Source organism: Triturus cristatus, chromosome 1_2 (assembly GCF_964204655.1).
Source record: "Triturus cristatus chromosome 1_2, aTriCri1.1, whole genome shotgun sequence".
Lineage (NCBI taxonomy): Eukaryota > Metazoa > Chordata > Amphibia > Caudata > Salamandridae > Triturus > Triturus cristatus.
In genome coordinates, this window is record NC_140580.1 from 1,151,973,591 (window position 1) to 1,151,994,515 (window position 20,925).

At 44.6% G+C, this 20,925-nt stretch overlaps 1 protein-coding gene across 3 annotated transcripts in view; it reads left to right on the plus strand.

Annotated features, from left to right (window-relative positions):
• Positions 1-20,925, plus strand: part of RAPGEF1 (Rap guanine nucleotide exchange factor 1) — a 703,893-nt gene that overhangs the window by 675,419 nt on the left and 7,549 nt on the right. For all 3 annotated transcript variants that reach the window (XM_085613927.1, XM_085613929.1, XM_085613930.1), the window contains one exon: positions 18,062-18,190. In XM_085613927.1, the coding sequence (XP_085470053.1) occupies positions 18,062-18,190 (129 nt within the window). The remainder of the gene's footprint in view (positions 1-18,061; positions 18,191-20,925) is intronic.

The following is a 20,925-nucleotide window of genomic DNA, read 5'->3' on the forward strand; positions in this document are numbered from 1 at the left end:
ACCGCGATCAACAGAGGGTAAGATTTCCTGACACCAAAAGGCACCCGGCGCCCCGCGGCCCCCTGTGCCCAACTCCGGGGTACCTACCTATCCTCCAACTACTCAACTTATCTCTCGAAGTGGTGGTGGTACCTAAAGAATCTTTGTCCCCGAGCTTGCAGTCTTTTTCTAAACCGGAGCTTTCCCATTGAAACCAATTGAGCGCCCGATGGCTCAAAAGCACCTTGCACCCAGCTGCCCGAGTGGCCCTGGCAGTGCAACCTCTACACCTATCTACTTCCCCCTTTGCCCTGGGCAAGTGACCAGGAGCCCAGCTCCCACAGCCTCGTGGCCTGCTAGTCAGCAGCCACCAACCAAGGCCCCCCTGCCTCCCATAGGATAACATTGGGCCTAACTCTCTCTGCACCCGGCGGCCCCTGTGCCGCTGAGGGTGTAACAACTGTACCTACCTGACCCTGGGAGACCCCGGAGTCTATGCCCAGAACCTTAACTCTGCCAGTCGAGTACTTACCTTAAAGCCGATAACTCAATTTTCTCCTTAGGGTAACATTGACTGGTTTTTCCTGAAATTTCTTTTAAGTGTGGACTTTTCAAAACTTAAAAATTTCACCAAAAATCAGCCAAGTAACGAAAACGAAAATACTCACCTGCTATTAGGTGAGCTCCCAGTGCTGGATCTTGGTACCCAGCACTGACTCTGAAAAATATTCACAACCGTACTTACCAGTAACTCAGTTTTCTTCCCCAGGAAACCATTGACTGTTTTTCTGAGTGTCGATTTCTGCAAACTTTAAATATTCTTTAAAAATCGTATAAATTGTGAAAACGTAATTGCTTACCTGTTTTAGATAAAGGTCCCAGTACTCAGTCTAGGCACCCAGTACTGGATTACAAAAGTAACAAGAACATACTATACGTGCAACTTGAATTTTCTTCCATAGGGAATCATTGCCTGTTTACTATGAAATATTTTCTAAGTGTCAACTTTTAAAATAGCAAAATATTGTCTAAAAATCATAACAATAACAGTCGACTTTTATCTCTTGATTCTAAGTACTGACCCAGGACTGAATCTAGGATCCAGTCCTGGAATCCCAAAAGTAATCCTAAAAGTAATCTGTTGCAAATAACTTGAAACTTCCATTGAACTCAATGCATTATTGTGTTTAAAATAGTGTTTCCTATTGCAACCACTTGTAACTGTTTACAAAAGTCAATTGCATATTGCAAAAGTATTTATATAAAGCACCTCATCCTGAGAAAGTATATTTTAATACCTATTGTTGGTTCTAAAATAAAACAAGCATTTTCTGCCATAGGGAATCATTGACTGTTTTCTATGAAATATTTTCTAAGTGTCAACTTTTAAAATAGCAAAATATTGTCTAAAAATCATCACAGCAATTAAGTCGACTTTTATCACTTGTTTCTAAGTACTGTCCCAGGACTGAATCTAGGATCCAGTCCTGTAATTCAAAAAGTAATCTATTGCAAATTACTTGAAACTTCCATTGAACTCAATGCATTATTGTGTTTAAAACTGTATTGCCTATTGCAACCACTTGTAACTTTCTACAAAAGCCAATTGCATATTGCAAAAGTATTTATATAAAGCACCTAATGCTGAGAAAGTATAATTTAATACCTATTGTTGGTTCTAAAATAAAACGAGCATATATTTTTTATATATAAACCATTGGCCTAGAGTTCAGTTATTGAGTGTGTGAGACCATTTGCTGACTGAGTGTGTACAACAAATGCTTTACACTGTCTTCTGATACTGCCTTACTGCTCGACCAAGCTACCACTTTAGAGAGTAAGGTTATATCTAACTTTAGCCTCTGCCAAACCTCTGGGGACTGTGGACTCTGTACACCCTGTACCTATTTGGCAACAGTTTAGAGATTGTAAGTTAAACACTTACCTGTTTAACCGCAATATTGTTTTCTGCATTGGATAACATTGGACTATGTGAAAAAGTTTCTAGGTGTCGATTTTTCAAAGTGATAAGTATTTTTAATTAAAAACTTACCTGATTACGAAGACCTGGGTCTTAAAATAAAGTACAAACTAAGTATAACTTTATGAAATTGGTCTGGATCTCTTCCTTGAGTCGGGTGCCCATTATTGATCACTGTTGTGCAATAAATCTCTTACACTCCTCTGTTAGGTCTAAGGCTGCTCGCCCACACTACCACTAATAGAACACTTTGGCTTTTACATTGAGCCCTGTTCACTTTTGGGGAACCCCTGGACTCTGTGCAAGGTATTACCACCTAGTGGCAATAGTGAGAAAGTGCCATCTTTCTTGCATGGTATGCCCCCACTTTTTGCTGAATTGCTGGTGTCCTTTGACTGAGTGTATCCTGGGCTCCTGCCAATCGGGTACCCAGGGCCTATGTTCCTTCCCTAAAACTGTGTTGAAGCCTAAACCCAATTGGCATCTCTGGCCACATGTCAGCCCCTGGTAAATGGTACACTAGGTACCCAGGGCCTTGTGACCAGAGAAGGCCCCTAAGGGCTGCAGCACTTATTGTGCCACCCTTAGAGGCCCTGTACCCTTAGACACACAAACTGCCCTTGCAGGCTGAGTGTCTGGGTGCAGAACAAAACAGAGTCGACATGGCACACATCCCTGTTTGCCATGCCCACAACACACACTGCCGTGGCATACATCAGCCACCCCTCTTGCTGGGTGCCCTATGCCAGTGGTGTGGGTACAGGTGCATGAGCCCTGTGCCCCTACAGTACCCAGGTCCATTCCTGGGCATTGTAAGTGCAGTGCTGCCATTTAAGAGTATATGGTGCTGGGAGATCATCAACACTAACTCCACAGCACCATGATGGCAACACTGAAGACTGAGAAGTTTGGAATCTAACTTCTCAGCACATTAAACCCACACTGATGCCAGTGTGGGATTTAATGTACAGTGCACGACAGAGGGCATCTTAGAGATGCCCCCTGAATCTAACCTACAATCCACGTCTTGTCTGAGGGGCTGCCAAGACTGCCACACAGCAGACATGTTGCTGGACCCCTGGGTAGAGAGCCATCCGTTCTCCTGGGCCTGCAACAATGCACATCCTGGGCGAGGTGCTAGGTCTCCTCCCCCAGGATGGGCAGGGGAAGCCTCAAAGGCATGACACCTTTTGTGAGCTTCTCCAGGCCACTTGCTGTACTCAGCAACTGGCCCCTACTGGTTCTGACCCCAACTCTGGCGGGAAGACTGGCCGGAAAACCCAAGGAAGGAAAGGGGGTGTGCCAGCGTCTGCCAACCCCACCCCTCAGGTGGGGGAGGCGAGGTTAAGCACATCTCCGGGCTCTCGCCATCTTGAAGATGGAATGCCCTGCCCAATCAGGACTAGGCTACTGCCCCCCACAGGAGAGTGGCAGGATAGGGGGTGTACCCACCCCAGGGAGGGGACCCATTGGTCCCTGCCCTTTACCTACCTGTAACGCCCCTAAATTTAGTATTTAGGGGCACCCTGAACCTTCCGGGGATCCAGTTTCCGAAACAGCAAAGATCAAGAAACAAGAAGACCTGCCGTGCAGCTGCTAACAAGAGGAAGACACCAACTGCTTTGGCCCCAGCCCTACCGGCCTGCCGACCCTCGAACCTGCTCCTGCTAAACCCTGGCATCTCCAGTGGCCAGCAACCTCACAAACCCCAGAGGACCTGGCTACCTTGTGACTCTAAGCAACTGGGACTCCCACGAACAGTGGTACTGCTCAAAGCAAGTAACTGACCCCGAGCATCAGCCAGGAACCGCAAACCCTGCACACTCTGCACCCGCCAAGCCTGACCTGTACCGGAGTGGACAAAGACCACGAGGACGTCCCCCCGGCGACTGTGACCCCGAATCCAGCACCCAAGGACCCACCTCGACGCTCCAGACGACGCCTGCAGCCTCAATCAGGGACCCCTCCAACCGCGACCAGCAGAGGGTAAGATTTCCCGACGCCTACCTATCCTCCAACTACCCAACTTACCTCTCGAAGTGGTGGTCGCACCTCAAGAATCTTCGTCCCCGAGCTTGCAGCCTTTTTTCATTCTTGAGCTTCTCCATTGCAATCCATTGAGCACCCGACTGCTCAAAAGCACCCTGCACCCAGCCGCCTGAGTGCCCCTGGCAGTGCAACTTCTACTCTAATCTACTTCCCCATTTGCCCTGAGCAAGTGACCAGTAGCCCAGCTCCCACAGCCGTGTGGCCTGCTAGCCAGCAGCCACCAACCAAAGGCCCCCTGCCTCCCATAGGATAACATTGGGCCTAACTCACTTTGCACCCGGCTGCCCCTGTGCCGCTGAGGGTGGAACAACTGTACTTACCTGACCCTGGGAGACCCCTGAGTCTATGTCCAGAACCTTAACTCTGCCAGTCGAGTACTTACCCAAAAGCCGATAGCTCACTTTTCTTCCATAGGGTAACATTGACTGGTTTCACTTGGAAATTCTTGTGTCGATTTTGCTAACTTACAAATATTCGTTAAAAATCACCTGTATAACAAAAACACATTCTTTCGACTGTTTACAGGAGATGTCTCAGTGCTGGATCCAGGATCCAACTCTGAGTTAGAAAAAGTAACTATAACCCCACTTACCTGCTAAGTGAACTTCTCCCATAGGATAACATCGGTGATTCTATGTGAAAAAGTTTCTAAGTATCAACTTTTAAAATACAATAATATTCACTACTGTAACCAAAACGTTTTTACTCAACTGTTTACAGGAGATGTCCCAGGACTGAATCTAGTATCCAGTCCTGTGGTAAGAAAAGTAATCCAAAAAGTAATCGATTGCATTTCACTAGAAATTGCCATTGAGCTCAATGTATAATTGTGTTTGAAATTGTGTTGCCTATTGCAACAACTGTAACTATTGCATTCAAAAGTCTATTGCATATTGAAAGTATTTATCTAAAGCATCTCATTCTGAGAAAGTATATTTTGATACCTATTATTGGTTCTAAAATAAAAATATATATTTTTTTTTTTACAAAAACCATTGGCCTAGAGTTCAGTTCTTGAGTGTGTGAGACCATTTGCTGACTGAGTGTGTACAACAAATGCTTTACACTGTCCTCTGATACTGCTCGACCAAGCTACCACTTTAGAGAGTAAGGTTATATCTAACTTTAGCCTCTGCCAAACCTCTGGGGACTGTGGACTCTGTATACCCTGTACCTATTTGGGAACAGTATATACAGAGCCACTTTCTTACAGCAATATCCTATCCAGAGCCAGCTTCCTACAGCTACTAATCACCATTTGCTGACTCGCAACAATAACACTCAATAAATAATTGTCCAGTCTGTTCTTTTCTTTAGGAAAGTAAATGTACATTTATTACACACACGGCTCAATACTATGCAGTAATTTACAAATATCCTTATACACAAGGTTAGGGATTCCAGATGGGACCCCTGGGAGGGGAGAGAGGTCCTCAATTAAGAGGATGGAAGGGATACGTCCTCCCTGTCATAGACTCAAAAACACAAATAGTATCCCTCAGGAACCAGGAAGGTTCCTGTAGAAGAGGTAAAGAGATGGGGGGATGTTCATCAGACGTACTGACCATCCCCCATCTCTTCACTTCTTCTACAGGAACCTTCCTGGTTCCAGAAGGGATCGGACTGTGTTTTTGAGTAATTTACAAATATATATCACACTGAAATACCCTTTGATGACATTGCATGATCACCTCTGATCCCTAAAGGGTCATACAGCCACATCAGGTAAGTATGTATACGTTGTCAAAGGTTCAAGGCAACAAACCATATGCCACAACATCATTTTTAGGAGGGGCTTAATACTATGATAAAAAAAATAACCATGTGTGAATGCACTTATTAATGTTAATAAAGCTTATGCACATTGATCAGTAGTCAATGTTAACATTAATATTTTAATAAAGCATTTACAAAATGAACTCCCCATGGGTCTATGTGCTTTTGATATACTTTCAACCATTGGAAACACAACTCTACAGCAGCCTCTACAGGGCCTAACATTATGATCACACAACATATAACTAGAAAACACTTACATTCTTATAGACACCTTTAGGCCATAATAACTGTGACTAGAAACTTAGCCACTAGAGGGTGCTGCACTTCCAGCTGTAGAGCACATTCTGCAGCCTGGGGAGTGCTTGAAGACATGATCCGAATCCTGTGTTGGTCTTTGTTTTGGATACCCTTCATGCTTCGGGTCAGTACCTTGGCAAAGCGTATTTTGGGACCTCCTTGGTGGAGCTGCGACCCTCTGCTGCCACCCAGCACTCTCCTTTTCCTTTTTTAGTGGCGGCCCGCCTTCCTGGGAACACCACAACGCCCGGAAACAGTGAGCTTTTACAAGCCCCGCAGGGGCATTATGGGCGCTCCCTCACACAGCTCGTGAATTAGTTATGAGCAGCTTTGCTGCTTCCTTGGATTTAGTTAAGCAGCCTCGTGTGGCGTATACTCTGCTTTTTGCGTTTTTAGTGTTCGTGGGTGCCCTGCCCCACTGGGGCCCCGCGTGTTCTCCACAGTGGGAGCAGCAGAGGGAATCCACCATTCGCTGCCTTCTCCCACCCACCCCGGCTCCCCGCATGAGCCACAGGAGCCAGCAGATCTCTTCAGGGCTTGACTCGGCATGCCAGCCTCCCTCTCTCCCCACCAGACACAGGCCGCGCAGCAGGCTTGCCACTTCCGGGGGGAACGCAGCGGTGCTCCCCCATGCACCTGCCTGCCACCGGGGCCAGCGATGGGGTCCTGGGCTTCTCCAATCACAAGGGGCACGATGGTGCCCTCCCAATTTCTCATCGCGGCGGATGTCTGGAGATGAGGTCGGGACCCCCATTCCATTGCGTGGCCCGGATCTCCAGGTCTCTGGGGAAGGGGCTTCACACACGCCTCTCCCAGGGCTCACAATTAAAATGCTGCAACCATATCTCAGACCCCGTTTGACCATTTTGCATGCTTTTGGGCTAATTGTGCTCCTGATCGCAAGCCTTGAAATGAAAATTAAATGAAAAGCGGTATTTGTAAAGTGCCAACTGTCACTCCGAAAGGAGCATCCTGGCGCTGGTATTGAGGTAAGATGAAGCTCTGAGGATCTTAAATGAGAAAGAGGCACAGTTTATCTGTAGCTCCGAAAATCCAAGTCTTTAGAGCCTGTCTGTATTGTCTTTAGCATTCTCAGTTGCAAAGGCAGAAGGTTCCAGGCTCTGGTACCTAATACTGCCATTGTTTTACCGCCCTTTGTTTTGCATCTAAAATTAGGAGGTTTGAGCAGGTTGGCTGATGAGGACATGAGTTTTGTTTGTAATGTAAGGGGTGAATCTTGATGAGAGGTATTTTGGTCCTATTTTGAGTGAAGCTCTGAAGGTGATTAGGAGGATCTTAAAAAGTATTCTCTTGTGTAATGAGAGCCAATGAAGGGGTTTGAGGGCTGCAGATGCGGAAGACCCTCGAGGTAGTTAAACCAGCCGTGCTGCTGCATGTTTGACTACTTGGAGTCTTTTTAATGTATTTTTGCTGGCTCCTGCCAGGAGGCTGTTGCAGTAGTAGAGTCGCGAAAGGATTAGGGCGACTGCTACTGATTTACTTGCTGCGAACGGGAGTAGATCAAAACATTTTCTCAAGGACCCTGTAAGGCTGAAGCAGGTCCCTGCCACCTTCACTGCGTGTGGTTGGAAGGTGAGGGCGGAGTCAAACTGCACTCCTAGATTTCTTGCTACCTTCACAGTCTCAGGCGGGGGTGATGTACCCTCTGGCCACCTGGTAAAAATGAGACTTCTTTCCCTATAGGTAGGATCTCAGTCTTGTTGGTGTTGCACCTAAAGTGGTTATCCTTCATCCACTGAAGGACCTTGGTTAGACATCTTTTGAAGTTGAGTTCTGCGTCCTTGGAGTTTTGGGATAGGATCATTTGGGTATCGTGTGCGTAGGAAGTAACTTCAATCCCGAATGATGTAATCAGCGAAATGAGTGGAGTCATATAAATGTTGAATAACAATGGGCTTAGCGTGGACCCTTGAGGCACCCCGGTTGTGACGTTGCGTTCAACAGATAAGAAAGTTCCCAGGGACACGACTTGTCTGCGCTTGGAAAGGAAGGATTTTATCCATTCCAAGGCGGTATTCGAGATACCGCTGGATTTGAGTCTTGATAGGAGGAAGCTGTGTGATATGGTATCAAACGCGGCCGATAGGTCGAGTAGGATCAACACAGGCTTCCTACCTCTGTCCGCTATCATTTTTAAAATGTCTGTAATTTCCAGAAGTGCAGAATTAGTGGAGTGTTTGGGGCGGAAGCCGGATTGTTGTGGGTCGAGGATGTTGGCGGTCTCTATAAAATTGGATAATTCTTTATGAACACATTTTTCCGTGATTTTTACTAAAAAGGGAAGAAGTGATATGGGGCGAAGGTTAGAGAGGACAGCTGAATCAATATTTGGCTTCTTTTTCAGGGGTTTCACTATCGCTAGCTTCCAGTCATCAGGCACTGTCCCTGAGCTTAGGGAGGAGTGGACAATCTGGTTTATGACTGGGTTAACTGTGTCGACGATTCAGTGGAGAATTATAGGAGGACAGGCATCCAGGGGAGTGCCTGATTTGCATGCTAAGATTGCTTCCAGAGTTTAATCCAGTGACACTGGTTCGAATGAGCAAATGGTGTATTTAGGGATGTCCGGTTCATGCTCTGGGGCGGCGTATTTGGTCGGGACAGGGTTCGTAGTGAAGTCCTTTTGATTATTCATAATCGTTTCTACAAAGAAGATTGATATTTGATCGCATTGCCTCTGGGACGGAGGAGTTCTTTTTGTAGCGCTTTGGGATTGGTAAAGGACTGTATGACCGAAATTTTTTTCTTTTTTTCTTTTTGAAAACATATTTTATTTATCAAGAACACGTATCATGCAGGTCTCCGTAACCCAGAGAGTACTGCCACATCATTGTCACATTGCATCATCTTGACATTTTTCCTTTTATACTAAAATAATGCAGGGCATTTCAAACCAAATAAAGCCCTACTAACTCTGAAATTCCCCCCAAACCCCCGGGTCCCACCCCCCGACCGCTAACCTGCCCATGGCTGGCAATGATATATATTGTTCTCCCTACATTCGCCCAGCTGACCCACCGTCGTCATTGCTTCGCTCGGTGGGCCTTCCACCACGGACCACTCAAACCCGCTGTTCGTCCCGCCCAACCGCCAGTGGTTCCAGAAATATCCCTCGGTAGTCAGCCCATCGGAAAAAATAGTATTTTGGTCTAATTTAGCTTCTTGTATTTTGTTTGAGTAGTATTCTTTTTTGGCTAGTTTGACCTGTGTATGGTAGAGTTTTCTGCTTATTTTATACGCTTGTATCTCTGCTGCATCATAACATCTTCTCCATTTATTCTTGTTGTTTGCATTGAATATGTGCTTGTGGGCGTAAACCAAGGGGTTTGCTGGGTTGTTTTCTTTTCATTTTTTGGGGTTTTATCTTGCGGGATGAGTTCATCACTGACAGTAGTCATCCAACTATGGAAGAGACGTGAGTCTGCTGCAGTGTTCCCTATCAGGGTAGGCACCTGAGCCTGTGCGATAATAGCCAGCTTGGAATTGCGTGCTAGTGCTAGTTGTGTCCAATTACGCCTGGTGCAGGCTAATTGGTTGTTTGTCCCGGCGACTTATCAAAGGGATCTTCAACGTGAGGGGCACAAAATTATGGTCTGACCATATTTGAGGGATGGGTGGGTCAGCAGAGAGGAGGGGTGAAGTTAGAGCAGACCCCATCCAGTGTGTGGCCAGCTCGATATGTAGGAGCGTCCACCATCTGGATTAGCCCTAGCATTTCTGTTATTTGCAGATAGTTGTCTACGCCTGGCTCTTTTTTTGTCTTCTAGGTGGTGGTTGAAATCACCTACTAATGTGATGTTAGCATATCTAAGTAGGAGGTGACTTAAGGTGTCCCCTAGTGAGTCAATGAACGTGACGCTGTGACCGGGTGTGACCAGGTGGCCGATAGATCAGGCCTCCTGAAAAGGACACTGAAGCATTTAGTGAGATGCAGAATCCAAGACTTTCTGCTCCCTTGAGAGTGTCTATTCCAAAATTGGTGCAGTGAAGTGTATCCCTGAGGATAATGGCAAGACCCCCTCCTCTGGTATCTTCTCTGTCATTTCTACAGATCGTGTACAGTGGTGGCAATGCTACCGCGATATCCGGGTTGCGCCAATCTTTCAGCCAGGTCTCGGTGATAAATGGAAAGTCTAATTGTTGTTCCGTTATTAAGTCTCTGATATCTTTGGCAGTGTCTGCACATCGAACAGGCATTGATTAGTCCCCCTTTTAGTTGGGCAATGTTAGTAGGTGCGACTAATTTGTGGTTATTAATTACAATAGGAATTTCTGATTTGCAGTGGTGACATGAACAAGCCCCCTTTAGCTTCTCAGGTGCTATCAGCCATTTGCCTGATCACCCTGTGTTAAAAGTTTTCAGTGCTGCAGATGAGTATACAAGTTCAGGACCAATTTGGGCAGAGATCCCTGCCCTTGTTGGGGTCTTGGCGCCCATCCAGCCCAGCATATGATTAAATAGCTGGCCGGGCGCGGGAAAAGGCTGTGGTTGGAGTTCCCGACCGGACGTTCGGCAAACCAGGCAGGGGGCTGTGTCCGCTTCCCTCCGATCAATCAGCGATTGCCGCGTCGGACCGGGAAAGCGGAGACAACACAAAGGTAAAAGAGGTACAGATAAAAATACGCTAATGTGCAAAGTTGCTGGCTGTGTGTTTAAAATAGTTAAAAGTGCAAACACAGTGAGATATAATAAAAGTAAATGAGGCTGTTTAAAAAGTTCAGAGCCTAAAATGAAGTGCTCGCTTCTCTCTAAGGCAGCCTTCCCCAGAGTTGTATAATGGAGTGTCACTGCAGACAAGACAGTAAACCACACTAACATTATGAGGCCTACCCCAAGTCAATATCCAATCCTGCAGAGTTCCTTTTACACCAGGCTGCCTGTGCGCAGTTACCAGGCTGTGCACAACAGGAGTCTCCCACGTGCAGCCCTCTCAAGTGTGCACACATGTTAACGTACAACCAGCCAAGTGCCTCTTACCCTGGCTGCGTCGCAGCAGCCTTATCTTAAAAGGCAGACACTGGCGGTAAATCCACGCAGTCCATTTTACCATGAGTTTGCCGTGAGGGAGTCACAGGTTATGAGGCTCCCCAACAGTAAAAGGTCAAAAACCAGGTGATTAAAAAGCAAAGAATCCGGCCAGATAAGATGGTCAGTTCCACCTTCACACATTTATGCTGCCAAACACTCCAGACAAGGAAGAGAGGCATTCATAGAACCAGCAACATCAATATCTGTGACTCCAAGGGTGGAGAAAAAGAATAAGCACTGCTCTAAAGATCCTTTACATATTAAAGGCAACACAGTGGTGGACTCTATAATTTTAGCCACCACCAAAGAGAGCCAACATCCCCATAAGAGTGGGACCACCACCTAAAAAGGAGGACAAAAGTGTGGACATGGTGGGGCGCAAGGTTGGAGGAGCATCCATCATGCAATGAAGAATTGCAAATTCAAATGCCTTTCTGAACTTCTACATTCATCAACAGTGGGAAGAGATCAGAGAACTGATGATGCACCTTCCTGAACAATACCAAAAGAGGGAACAAACTTCTGTGACAGAGGAAGGAAAAACAAAAGCCATTGCATGTCTTTAGGCAGTGTTGCACGCTGCGGATATGGCAAGTATACAGCTGTGCACTGATATGACCCTTAGGATGCACGTCTGGCTATGTGTCTCAGGCTTCAAGCATGAAATGCAGGCAAATATCATCAACATTCCTTACACAGGAAATCATTTGTTTGGGGCCGCAGTCCATGAGAACACTCAAACAGATTAGGAAAGATAGCAAAACCACATAAGCCATTGGGGCCCTGCAGTTCCACGGACCAGCAAGAAGAGGTACTCGTATCAGTAGACCATTGAGAAAGGGGAGGTTGACAAACAACCCTCCAAACTTCATATCTATTTATTTATTTTACAGTTTTATATAGCGCGAACCAGACCCGTGAGGGTATCAGAGCGCTTTACAGGATTGAGGGGGGAATAAGACGTAGGGACGGGAGGGATCACACTGGGAGAGAAAGGGATACAGGGGGAGATTCATTTTCAAGTTCAAGCTGCCTGAGGGAGAAAAATTAAAGCATGCAGAGTAACAATACAATACAAAGGTTTCCAATCCACGAGGTGCATCCTAGCTGCAGTTGACGCTACAAATGGGATAAAAAGATATCAACAAACAGGGGCACAACTATCCACACCACAGCAGTGACAATTTCTCAATTCGCGACACTCCTTTCTAGGCCGAGCCAGAGGAACGGGCCAGCTCCAGAGAGGGGCAGGCTCTTCAAGAAAAATGACTTCCCAGAAGACCGACTCCAACACACAACACCAGTGTGTAGCAAAATAAGAGGTTTCCTCCCAGCAAGGACCATTGCCTCTAACAAAAGGATACTGAGCACGGTTACTGGATCAAGCTCTTAAAATTGCCTTCAAACATGAACTAAAGAAAAGATCATATACAAGAAGAGCGCTACATCCTCAGCAAGATGTGAAGGAACTTCTGAAAAACAAGCAGTATAAAAGGGACAGAGATTAATCGGGGAATTTGCTCTGTTTATTTCCTGGTACTGAAACCAGACAAGATACTGAGACCTATTTTGGACCTTCGTTTTGTATATAGATTTATGAAATAATAACCAAATTCAAGATCACAACACTTCAAGAGGTAATCCCACGGCTGTGAGAAAAGGTCTACATGCTGTCTGTAGACCTCAATAAAGTCTATTTACATGCCCCTGAACAGGAAGCGCAAAAGATTTCTCCACTTTGTCATGAACCAGGTACTGTCAATTTAAAGTACTCCCTTTTAGAATAAAATTAGCTCCCAGTGTTTACAAAATGTTTGGCTGTGGTAGCAGCATACCTGAGAAGGCCGGGGACATATATGCCCATAACTAGATGATTGGCTACTAAAAGCGAGCTTGTTCACTCCGTTCCAAGGAGCATAAAGACCATAATGCACGCTCTTTACAAACTGGGCTTCTCAATAGATCTGGAAAAATCTGGAGACTAAAAAGCTCTTTTTAGGAGCAAAATGTATTGCATTGGAAGCCAAAGCCTCCTCCACAACCAAGAGGGGCCTGAAATTGACAGAGCAAGCTCGCCTTCACCAGAAAACCATTATTAACAATGGGGTTACTCTGTGTCCCTCAGAACCTGGTTATACAATATTATAAAGCTACAATGGGTTCTGTTGGAAAGAAAAATTATCTTGAAATACTGCTTGTATTAGGTAACTTTAAAAAAATCAATAAATGATTAACACAACTCACAAGTCTGTAGTTACTCAGTATATTCTTATTCATATACCAAAGTTATGCTATAATATGAAAATGTAATTCTCAAACAGGGCTGTTATATAAAAGTGACATACAAGTCACACATTGTGATTATGTGGATCTAACAACAAGACAACAAATGACATAAACATAATGCTGTGACATGCAGAGGAGACACCACGAATGACTTTATCTCATTGAAGAGAATCTCGCTGGGATCTCACCGGAGTATTGCACACATCACGATCTCCGTACAACAAAGAGATAGTGGACTATCGTCCAGTGTTCAAGGATAGGATCATCAAATCCGATGGGTTATTTTTTTAGAAACTCGTGATCCATTTGCTTTTTCCATCCTGGCTAGGAGGGGTTCCATTAGCTTGTCCAGAGCATCAAGCTAAGTAGTGTTTTGACATTAATTATCCAGGTTGTATACACTTGTGTAGTCCTGAAGAAGACCCGTTGTGATGGTTATATGGGATCACGTACCATTAGGGTTGAAACGTCGACGATATTTGTTAGAGGTTTCGTATCTTCGGTCAACAAGCCTAAAATACCCACAAATACTGCAATAGGCTTTTTTAGCTGAATTGGAAAGAAAGAAAAGGGCGCCTTGTCAAATCATTTGTTCCCACATTGTCATTTGTTGTTCTTGTTGTTAGATCCACATGATCACACTGTGTCACTGAGTCATTTTATGTCACTTTTGTTTTAGAACAGCCCTGTTTGAGAATTTAATTTACATACAATTGCATAGCTTTGGTATATGAATATACTGATTAACTATATACTCTAGTTTGTTGTTTCAATCATTTATTGATTTTTTTCAAGTTACTTGATATGAGCAGTATTTCCAAAGAAATTTTTCTTCCCAACAGAACCCATTGTAGCGTCAATATTGTTCATCAGAAGACACAATCTCTGATAGAGAGGACAGTGGGAACCTAATGGGCATGATGAGACCCTGCATTCCGCTGCTCCCACATACCAGGTTACATATGAGACTCATCCAAGAAGGGCTACAGAATCAATGGTCATAAGCAGTAGGAAGTTGGGAAGATCGTCTGGTTATTACCCAGAGGGTACAGAAGGAAATGGCATTGTGGAACTTGAACAATATTGTACAACCAACCCCACCAAATATCCATCCCGTACAAGATGGGGAGCACTCATGGGGCACCTCGACATCAGGGGTTTGTGGAAAACAAGGGAAACAGTACATTGCATCAACGTGTTAGAGCTAAAGACAGTCTTCCTATCCTTAAAAGCCATCCATATACAAATAAGGGGATTGTACACATCCAGATGGACAACATAACCCCAATGTTTAATCTCCACAAGCAAGGAGGGACAGCGTCATGTACTGTACAAATTGTCTCAAGACCTTTGGAAATGTGACATTCAGAAACAGATAACATTGATACCAATACATCTACTAGGTAGACAGACACAGCAGAGAAGCAACCTTCTCTCACAAATGTTAGTTAAAATAATAGTCTTGGGAAGGGTTTTCCAAGAATGGGGTACAGCATAAGTAGACTCAATTAAAACACTAGAAAACGCTAAATGCAAACCTTGATACGAGGTACCCACGCCACCTATTCCTAGGGAATATTAACTGATCAGGAAAATTAGCAGATGCTTTTACTTCAATACCACTAATATCCCTTGTAATAAACAAGTACAAACAGTAGCACATGTCATTACTCTTGATACCTGTATAGTGGCCATGGCAAATATGGTTTTCAGACCTAATAGATTTGTCACAGGGAAAATAATGAAGTTTCCAGCCTTGCATGGCCTACTCTCTGTGCATAAGGGCACGGTTTATCATCCTGGAGCCAGCCAACCTTAGTCTAGCAGGTTGACCCCTAAAGACGTAGAATTTGAAAATGTGGACCTCTAAAATATAGCTCTTGGCATCTCTCTAGGGCAGTTATGTATTATCTAGAAAAGAGTAAACAAATCAGGAAGGCAAGCCAATTCTTTGTTTCTTTTTCACAAGCGAACAAGGGCTCACCAGTAAAAGTCACCATTGCACAATGTGTGGTACAAACAATTCAAATATGTTATGCAAAAGCAGATGTTCCATCAGAAGGAAAGCCCAGGGCCCATTCCACAAGGAAAAGAGGAGCCACCCTTGCTTTCTTAACTAACATATCTGTTATTGACATATGTATGGCAGCCATCTGATCATCCATACACACATTCACAAAACATTTTTATGTAGAAAATCAAGTTAAGAAAGGAAGCACAAGTGGGTCTAAGGGTACTAAAGCATCTGTTTGCAAGCACAAACTCATTTCAACCCAGTCTCCAAAAATAAGGAAGGATACCACTACAAAAACCATGCACAGCATGCAAAACCAGAAGCAAAACGAAATGGTTACTTATAGTAGGTGTAGTTTTGTATCTTGAAGAACTTTCTGGATTCACATGCAACTCTCCCCGAAAAATAAGGTTCAAGGCATGTGTGCTGTAGATATACAGGCTTTGCATACTCCTGCCATCTAGTGTTGGGTCTGCATGTTTGCAAGTTGTTTTTCTTCGAAGAAGTATTTTCCAGTCACGAGGTAAGGTGACTCCTCCTTTTGGTGATATTGCATATGCGCATCGACTCCATTGTTTTCTTTCCGCCATCTGGTTCGGATGTGAATTGCGGCACTCTGGTTCAAAACCGTCCTTCGAGTTCCCCTCGGTGCACAATCCAATGTACCCTTGTTGGTATTGTTCTCGTATGCGTTTCATCATTCTCTGTGTATCGAATAAATCAGAAAACTCTCCATCTTCGATCGAGAAGACATCATGGGCAAACTTCGGGCCGGGCCGCGTTAGTTGAATTCCACTCCGCTCCGTATTAGCCAGTTTTCTGCCAATGGAATGGACTCAGTTTCACCCAGGGTAACCACCTGCACCAGTTTGGACCTTAACATCGTTCTCACAAGGCTCATAGGTCCATTTTTTGAGGGATTACATAATTTTTCATTACAATTTCTTTCATGGAAAGTTGCCTTTCGAATTTCTATCACTTCATTAAGGAGAGTTGGTGAGCTACAGGCATTAACCTTAGAAGAACCCTTCTTTCAACTTCATAAAGATAGAGTAGCTCTTCGCACAAACCCAAAATTCCTTCCAAAAGTGGTTTCTTCTTTTCATATTAACCAATCAATTGAGTTACCTGTGTTCTTTCCTCAACCTGTTTCAGTGGCAGAAAGGGCTCTTCACACACTTGATGTCAGAAGAACACTATTATACTATATTGAGAGGACAAAAGATTTTCCTAAAACATAGCAACTTTTTGGGGCATTTGCTCTACCTCACAAAGGCAATCCTATCTCTAAATCTAGTATTTCAAGATTGATTGTTAAATGTGTTTAAACTTGCTATGTTAAAGCTAAAATAACTTTATACCACCTAGAACACATTCCACTCGGCAAATAGGAGCATCTGTGCCCTTTTAAGGTAACATTCCCGTAGCTGATATATGCAAAGCAGCAACATGGTCTACACCACACACTTTAACTAAACATTATTATTTTGTGGATGTGTTAGCACGTCAACAAGCTGATGTAGGACAAGCAATGCTAAAAACACTTTTTCAAACAACTAACACCTGCTGGTTAGCCACCGCTTTGGGAGAATACTGCTTTAAAGTCTATGCAAGTCATGTGTATCTACAGCACACGTCTCAAACGGATTATGTTACTTACCATGTAAGCATCTGTTCTTGGCATGTAGAGCTGTAGATTCACGTTTGACGTTCTAATGGGATAGACATACCGCCAAATGTGGACAGACAATGCCCATGCAAAGAAAAGAAAAGGATTCAAATGAAGTATTCTGAACCCAACCACTAGAAAGCAGAATAATGCACAGCATGTGAATCCAGAAAATTCTTCAGGCTGCAAAACGACACCATTCAATAGGTTGTGTCCTATTACCACCTTTACTATGCACCCCATACTCTCTTTAACACTGCACTCCTCTCACACTACTCATTCCCTGAGTGGAAAACAATGTGAGATAGAGCCAGTGTACTTGTGCCTTGTGTATTAAGGGTGGAGTCACAACAAGTCTTGTGACTCATACTTATTCTTCGAAGTAGTTACAAATGTCCGGAACCAACACAAGATTACAGCAGCATGCAAATCATGTGGATTAAAAGCACTACCTGCTATGAACTGACGTTTCGGAGTAGTATTTCAGATTCAGAATCTAGCTGTACTTGAAAATCAGCAGCTTTACCACTAGAAAGTGATCCTCGTTGATAACAGAATTGTTGAGATTGTCATTTCCCTAGCGTTTATCGGGTATTATTAATTCTGTGTATTTTCAAAAAGATTTCCATGTGACGTGATAAGCCATATCTGTTTGGGGCTTTTCAAAGGTTCCTTTTTAGCTTCCCTTCCCCCTTTGTTATAGATAGAGGCAAGGATGGCTCTTGCATCTCTTCCCACTGCCCGGCATAGAATTCCACAGTGTCCTCATTGTTTAAATATACAACAGACGTTCATAGACCATGAACCGAGGCTCTACTTTTCATAGCAGAATGTTTGTTTTCTTTTAATAGTGCCATGAAATCTGTGTGCTCTACTTGTATCTGCAAGCCTTTTAACATGTGCTGGTAAATACGAAGCTGTTGTCGTAAGTAGTCTGTCTCCACCTTCTTCTTCCAGGGGCCTGATCCTCCAGGACCTCACCTTTGTGCATTTAGGAAATCCAGATCACATCGACGGGAAAGTGAACTTCTCAAAGCGTTGGCAGCAGTTCAATATTCTAGACAGCATGCGATGTTTCCAGCAAAGGTGAGTCTTGAAGGTTCGCTGCTAATGCTTACGTACAGGTAGGTACCTGAACAACCTTACGAGGCTGTGTGTGTGTGGCTGACTCTCGGGGAGCTGTTAACATTGTTTGCATTTTGCACTGTTTGGGGGGGGTCTTTTTAACTTACGAAGATATTTATACAATTAGGGGGGTTTTAATATTTGTGTCCTGTTTTTAAAAAGAAAATCAAAAACAAAAAGGAAATAAGAAACATTGATTTTTTTTAAAAAAAATATCCCTACTGTCTGTTGATTGGTGTCCGATTCTTAGCGGAACCACCATTTTGCCAGGTTAGCGGTCCAGCTTCTCAGGCCCACACCGGCATTAAGGGAAATGCTGGCGCGAACGTGCAGCGGGCGCGCCTAAGGCAAGCCCGTCTACGCCCGTCCGCGCGAAGGTCGCGCTCAGCGCCAGCCATGCTACTTTGGCCGGAGGAAGGCTGGAATCTGGTGGATATAGCAGATTAGTAAGATACTCCAGCACGGAATTGCGCACGACTGGGTTGGCTGCAAGGGGTATGGGCGAATTCATATTTGAGCAGACCGCTTTCCCGGTTTCAGATTTTCTGAAGCAGGGGACTCTTATCTGTGGGCTGCTCAATGTAAGATCGCTACCCAAGCATTGCGTGGAAATACAGCTGATGCTAGAACTCCAAGAATTAGACGTATTATTTATGGCAGAAACGTGGACCGATAGATCCAGGTTGGGCTTGTCCCCCTGGGTATAACATTTTCCACAAACCTAGATTGAGTGGGAGAGGGGGAGGAGTTGGTGTGATTTACAAAGACACTTGGAACTGTGAGTTACTAGATACTGATATAATTGAAGGATTTGAACTACTTGGGTTTGCTATTAAGGACGTTCATGGACATATTTTAACCGGGGTCGTCTGTTACAGACCCCCGGGGGCGTTAAGTGTGCAGCAGCAGCAGTCACTGTGGAGACCATCACCAATTTGGCTGCCACTCATGCTAGACTAGTGCTTCTGGGGGATTTTAATTTGTGGATGAATGGGTCTCTTGACTCTGGCTATAAGAATGTCCTTTAGTCATGCGAAGGCCTTGGCCTTTACCAGTGGGTGGCCAAGGCAACGCATAAGGACGGTCACATACTTGATTTAATCTTCTCAGGGGATCAAGTCCTTAATATCGTGGGCATTTTGCCGATGGATTGGTCTGATCATTTCTTGATTACATTTTTGGTGCCTAGTCCTAGCCATAATAACCAGGTAGTTAGTTCCGTGAGTAATTATGTTAGCAGGGACTGGAATGCCCTCCTAAGAAATAGAGGATTTGTCCCTGTGTTTGACCTGACAGATTGTTTCTCGCCAGCTAAGCAAGTGGAGGAGAATTATGCCTCCCTTTGCTCACAGATTTCCTCTGTATTAGACTCTACTGCCCCCCTAAAAGATCATAAGAGAGTGGGCAGACCTTCGCCCCCCTGGTTTAATGATAAACTAAAAAACTGAAACTCGTTTGTAAACAGGCGGAGAGAAAGTGGAGAAGGGGATGTGATGATAAGGAGAAAATTAGTTGGAAAAGTCTGATGGTGTGTTACACGAAAGAAATAAATTTGGCCAAAGCAGACTATTATTCCAGTACTATACTGAAGGCTCATAATAGGCCGAGGTGCATTTTTAAAATATTGAACACCTTAACTAGTCCCGACTGTACTAAGAATCAGATACCCCCCTCACAAGAGCTATGCGATAGTCTGGCAAGATTCTTTCTCGATAAAATTAAAACTATTATTGCGGATCTGGGTGAAGATTCTCGGCATTCTGAGGTAGTAAGTCCAGAGCGTAACTGTCTTGGTGGCTACTTTTTGGGTGGTTATGAAATCATACCTACAGGCTCGGAGAGCCAGCCCTTTGTTAAGCTAACTGAGTTTGCGACCCTCTCAGCAGAAGATTTTGGCAAGGTGGCTCTAGGGATCTTGTCCGGTTCACCTTTGGACCCCCTGCCACAGAGATTTTGGAAGTAATTTGAAGCAGAGCTGTTTCCCACACTTCGGCTGATTTGTAATCAGTCTCTTCTTAGGGGTGTGGTTCCGCCTCAGTGGAAACAGGCACTGGTGACTCCTCTGTTGAAGAAGTCCACTCTGGACCCGGCCAGTCCCAATAATTATAGACCTATCTCTCTCTTGCCTTTTCCGGCCAAAATTGTAGAAAGAGTGGTTGGAAACTATCTTTCAAAACATCTTGAAAAAAATAAAATCTTAGAGGATGTACAATTTGGCTTTCGGCCAGCGCATGGCACTGAGACGGCTCTGGTGACCGTGATGGACGAGCTTCGGATGCGGGCAGACAAGGGGCAGGCAGCAGCTCTTATTCTGCTTGACCTGTCTGCCGCATTCGATACGGTCAACCATGCCATCTTGTTGAGGAGGCTGAGGGAAGTTGGGGTGACTGGCCTTGCTCTGAGTTGGTTTCAATCCTTTCTTTCGGGGAGGAGTCAAGCAGTGGCCCTGCCTCCTTATCAATCGCCCTTTACTAAGATCACGCATGGGGTACCCCAGGGCTCTGCAATTAGCCCGATTCTTTTCAATATTTATGTTACCTCTGATTGCGGTCATTAGGGCGCATAATATTAATGCAATAAATTATGCCGATGACACGCAATTGATTCTTTCCTTAGAGGGAGATGAGTCGAGCTCTTTGGAAGCGTTTCATAGCTGTCTGCGGGCCATGACTCACTGGATGAGAGGAAACGCTTTG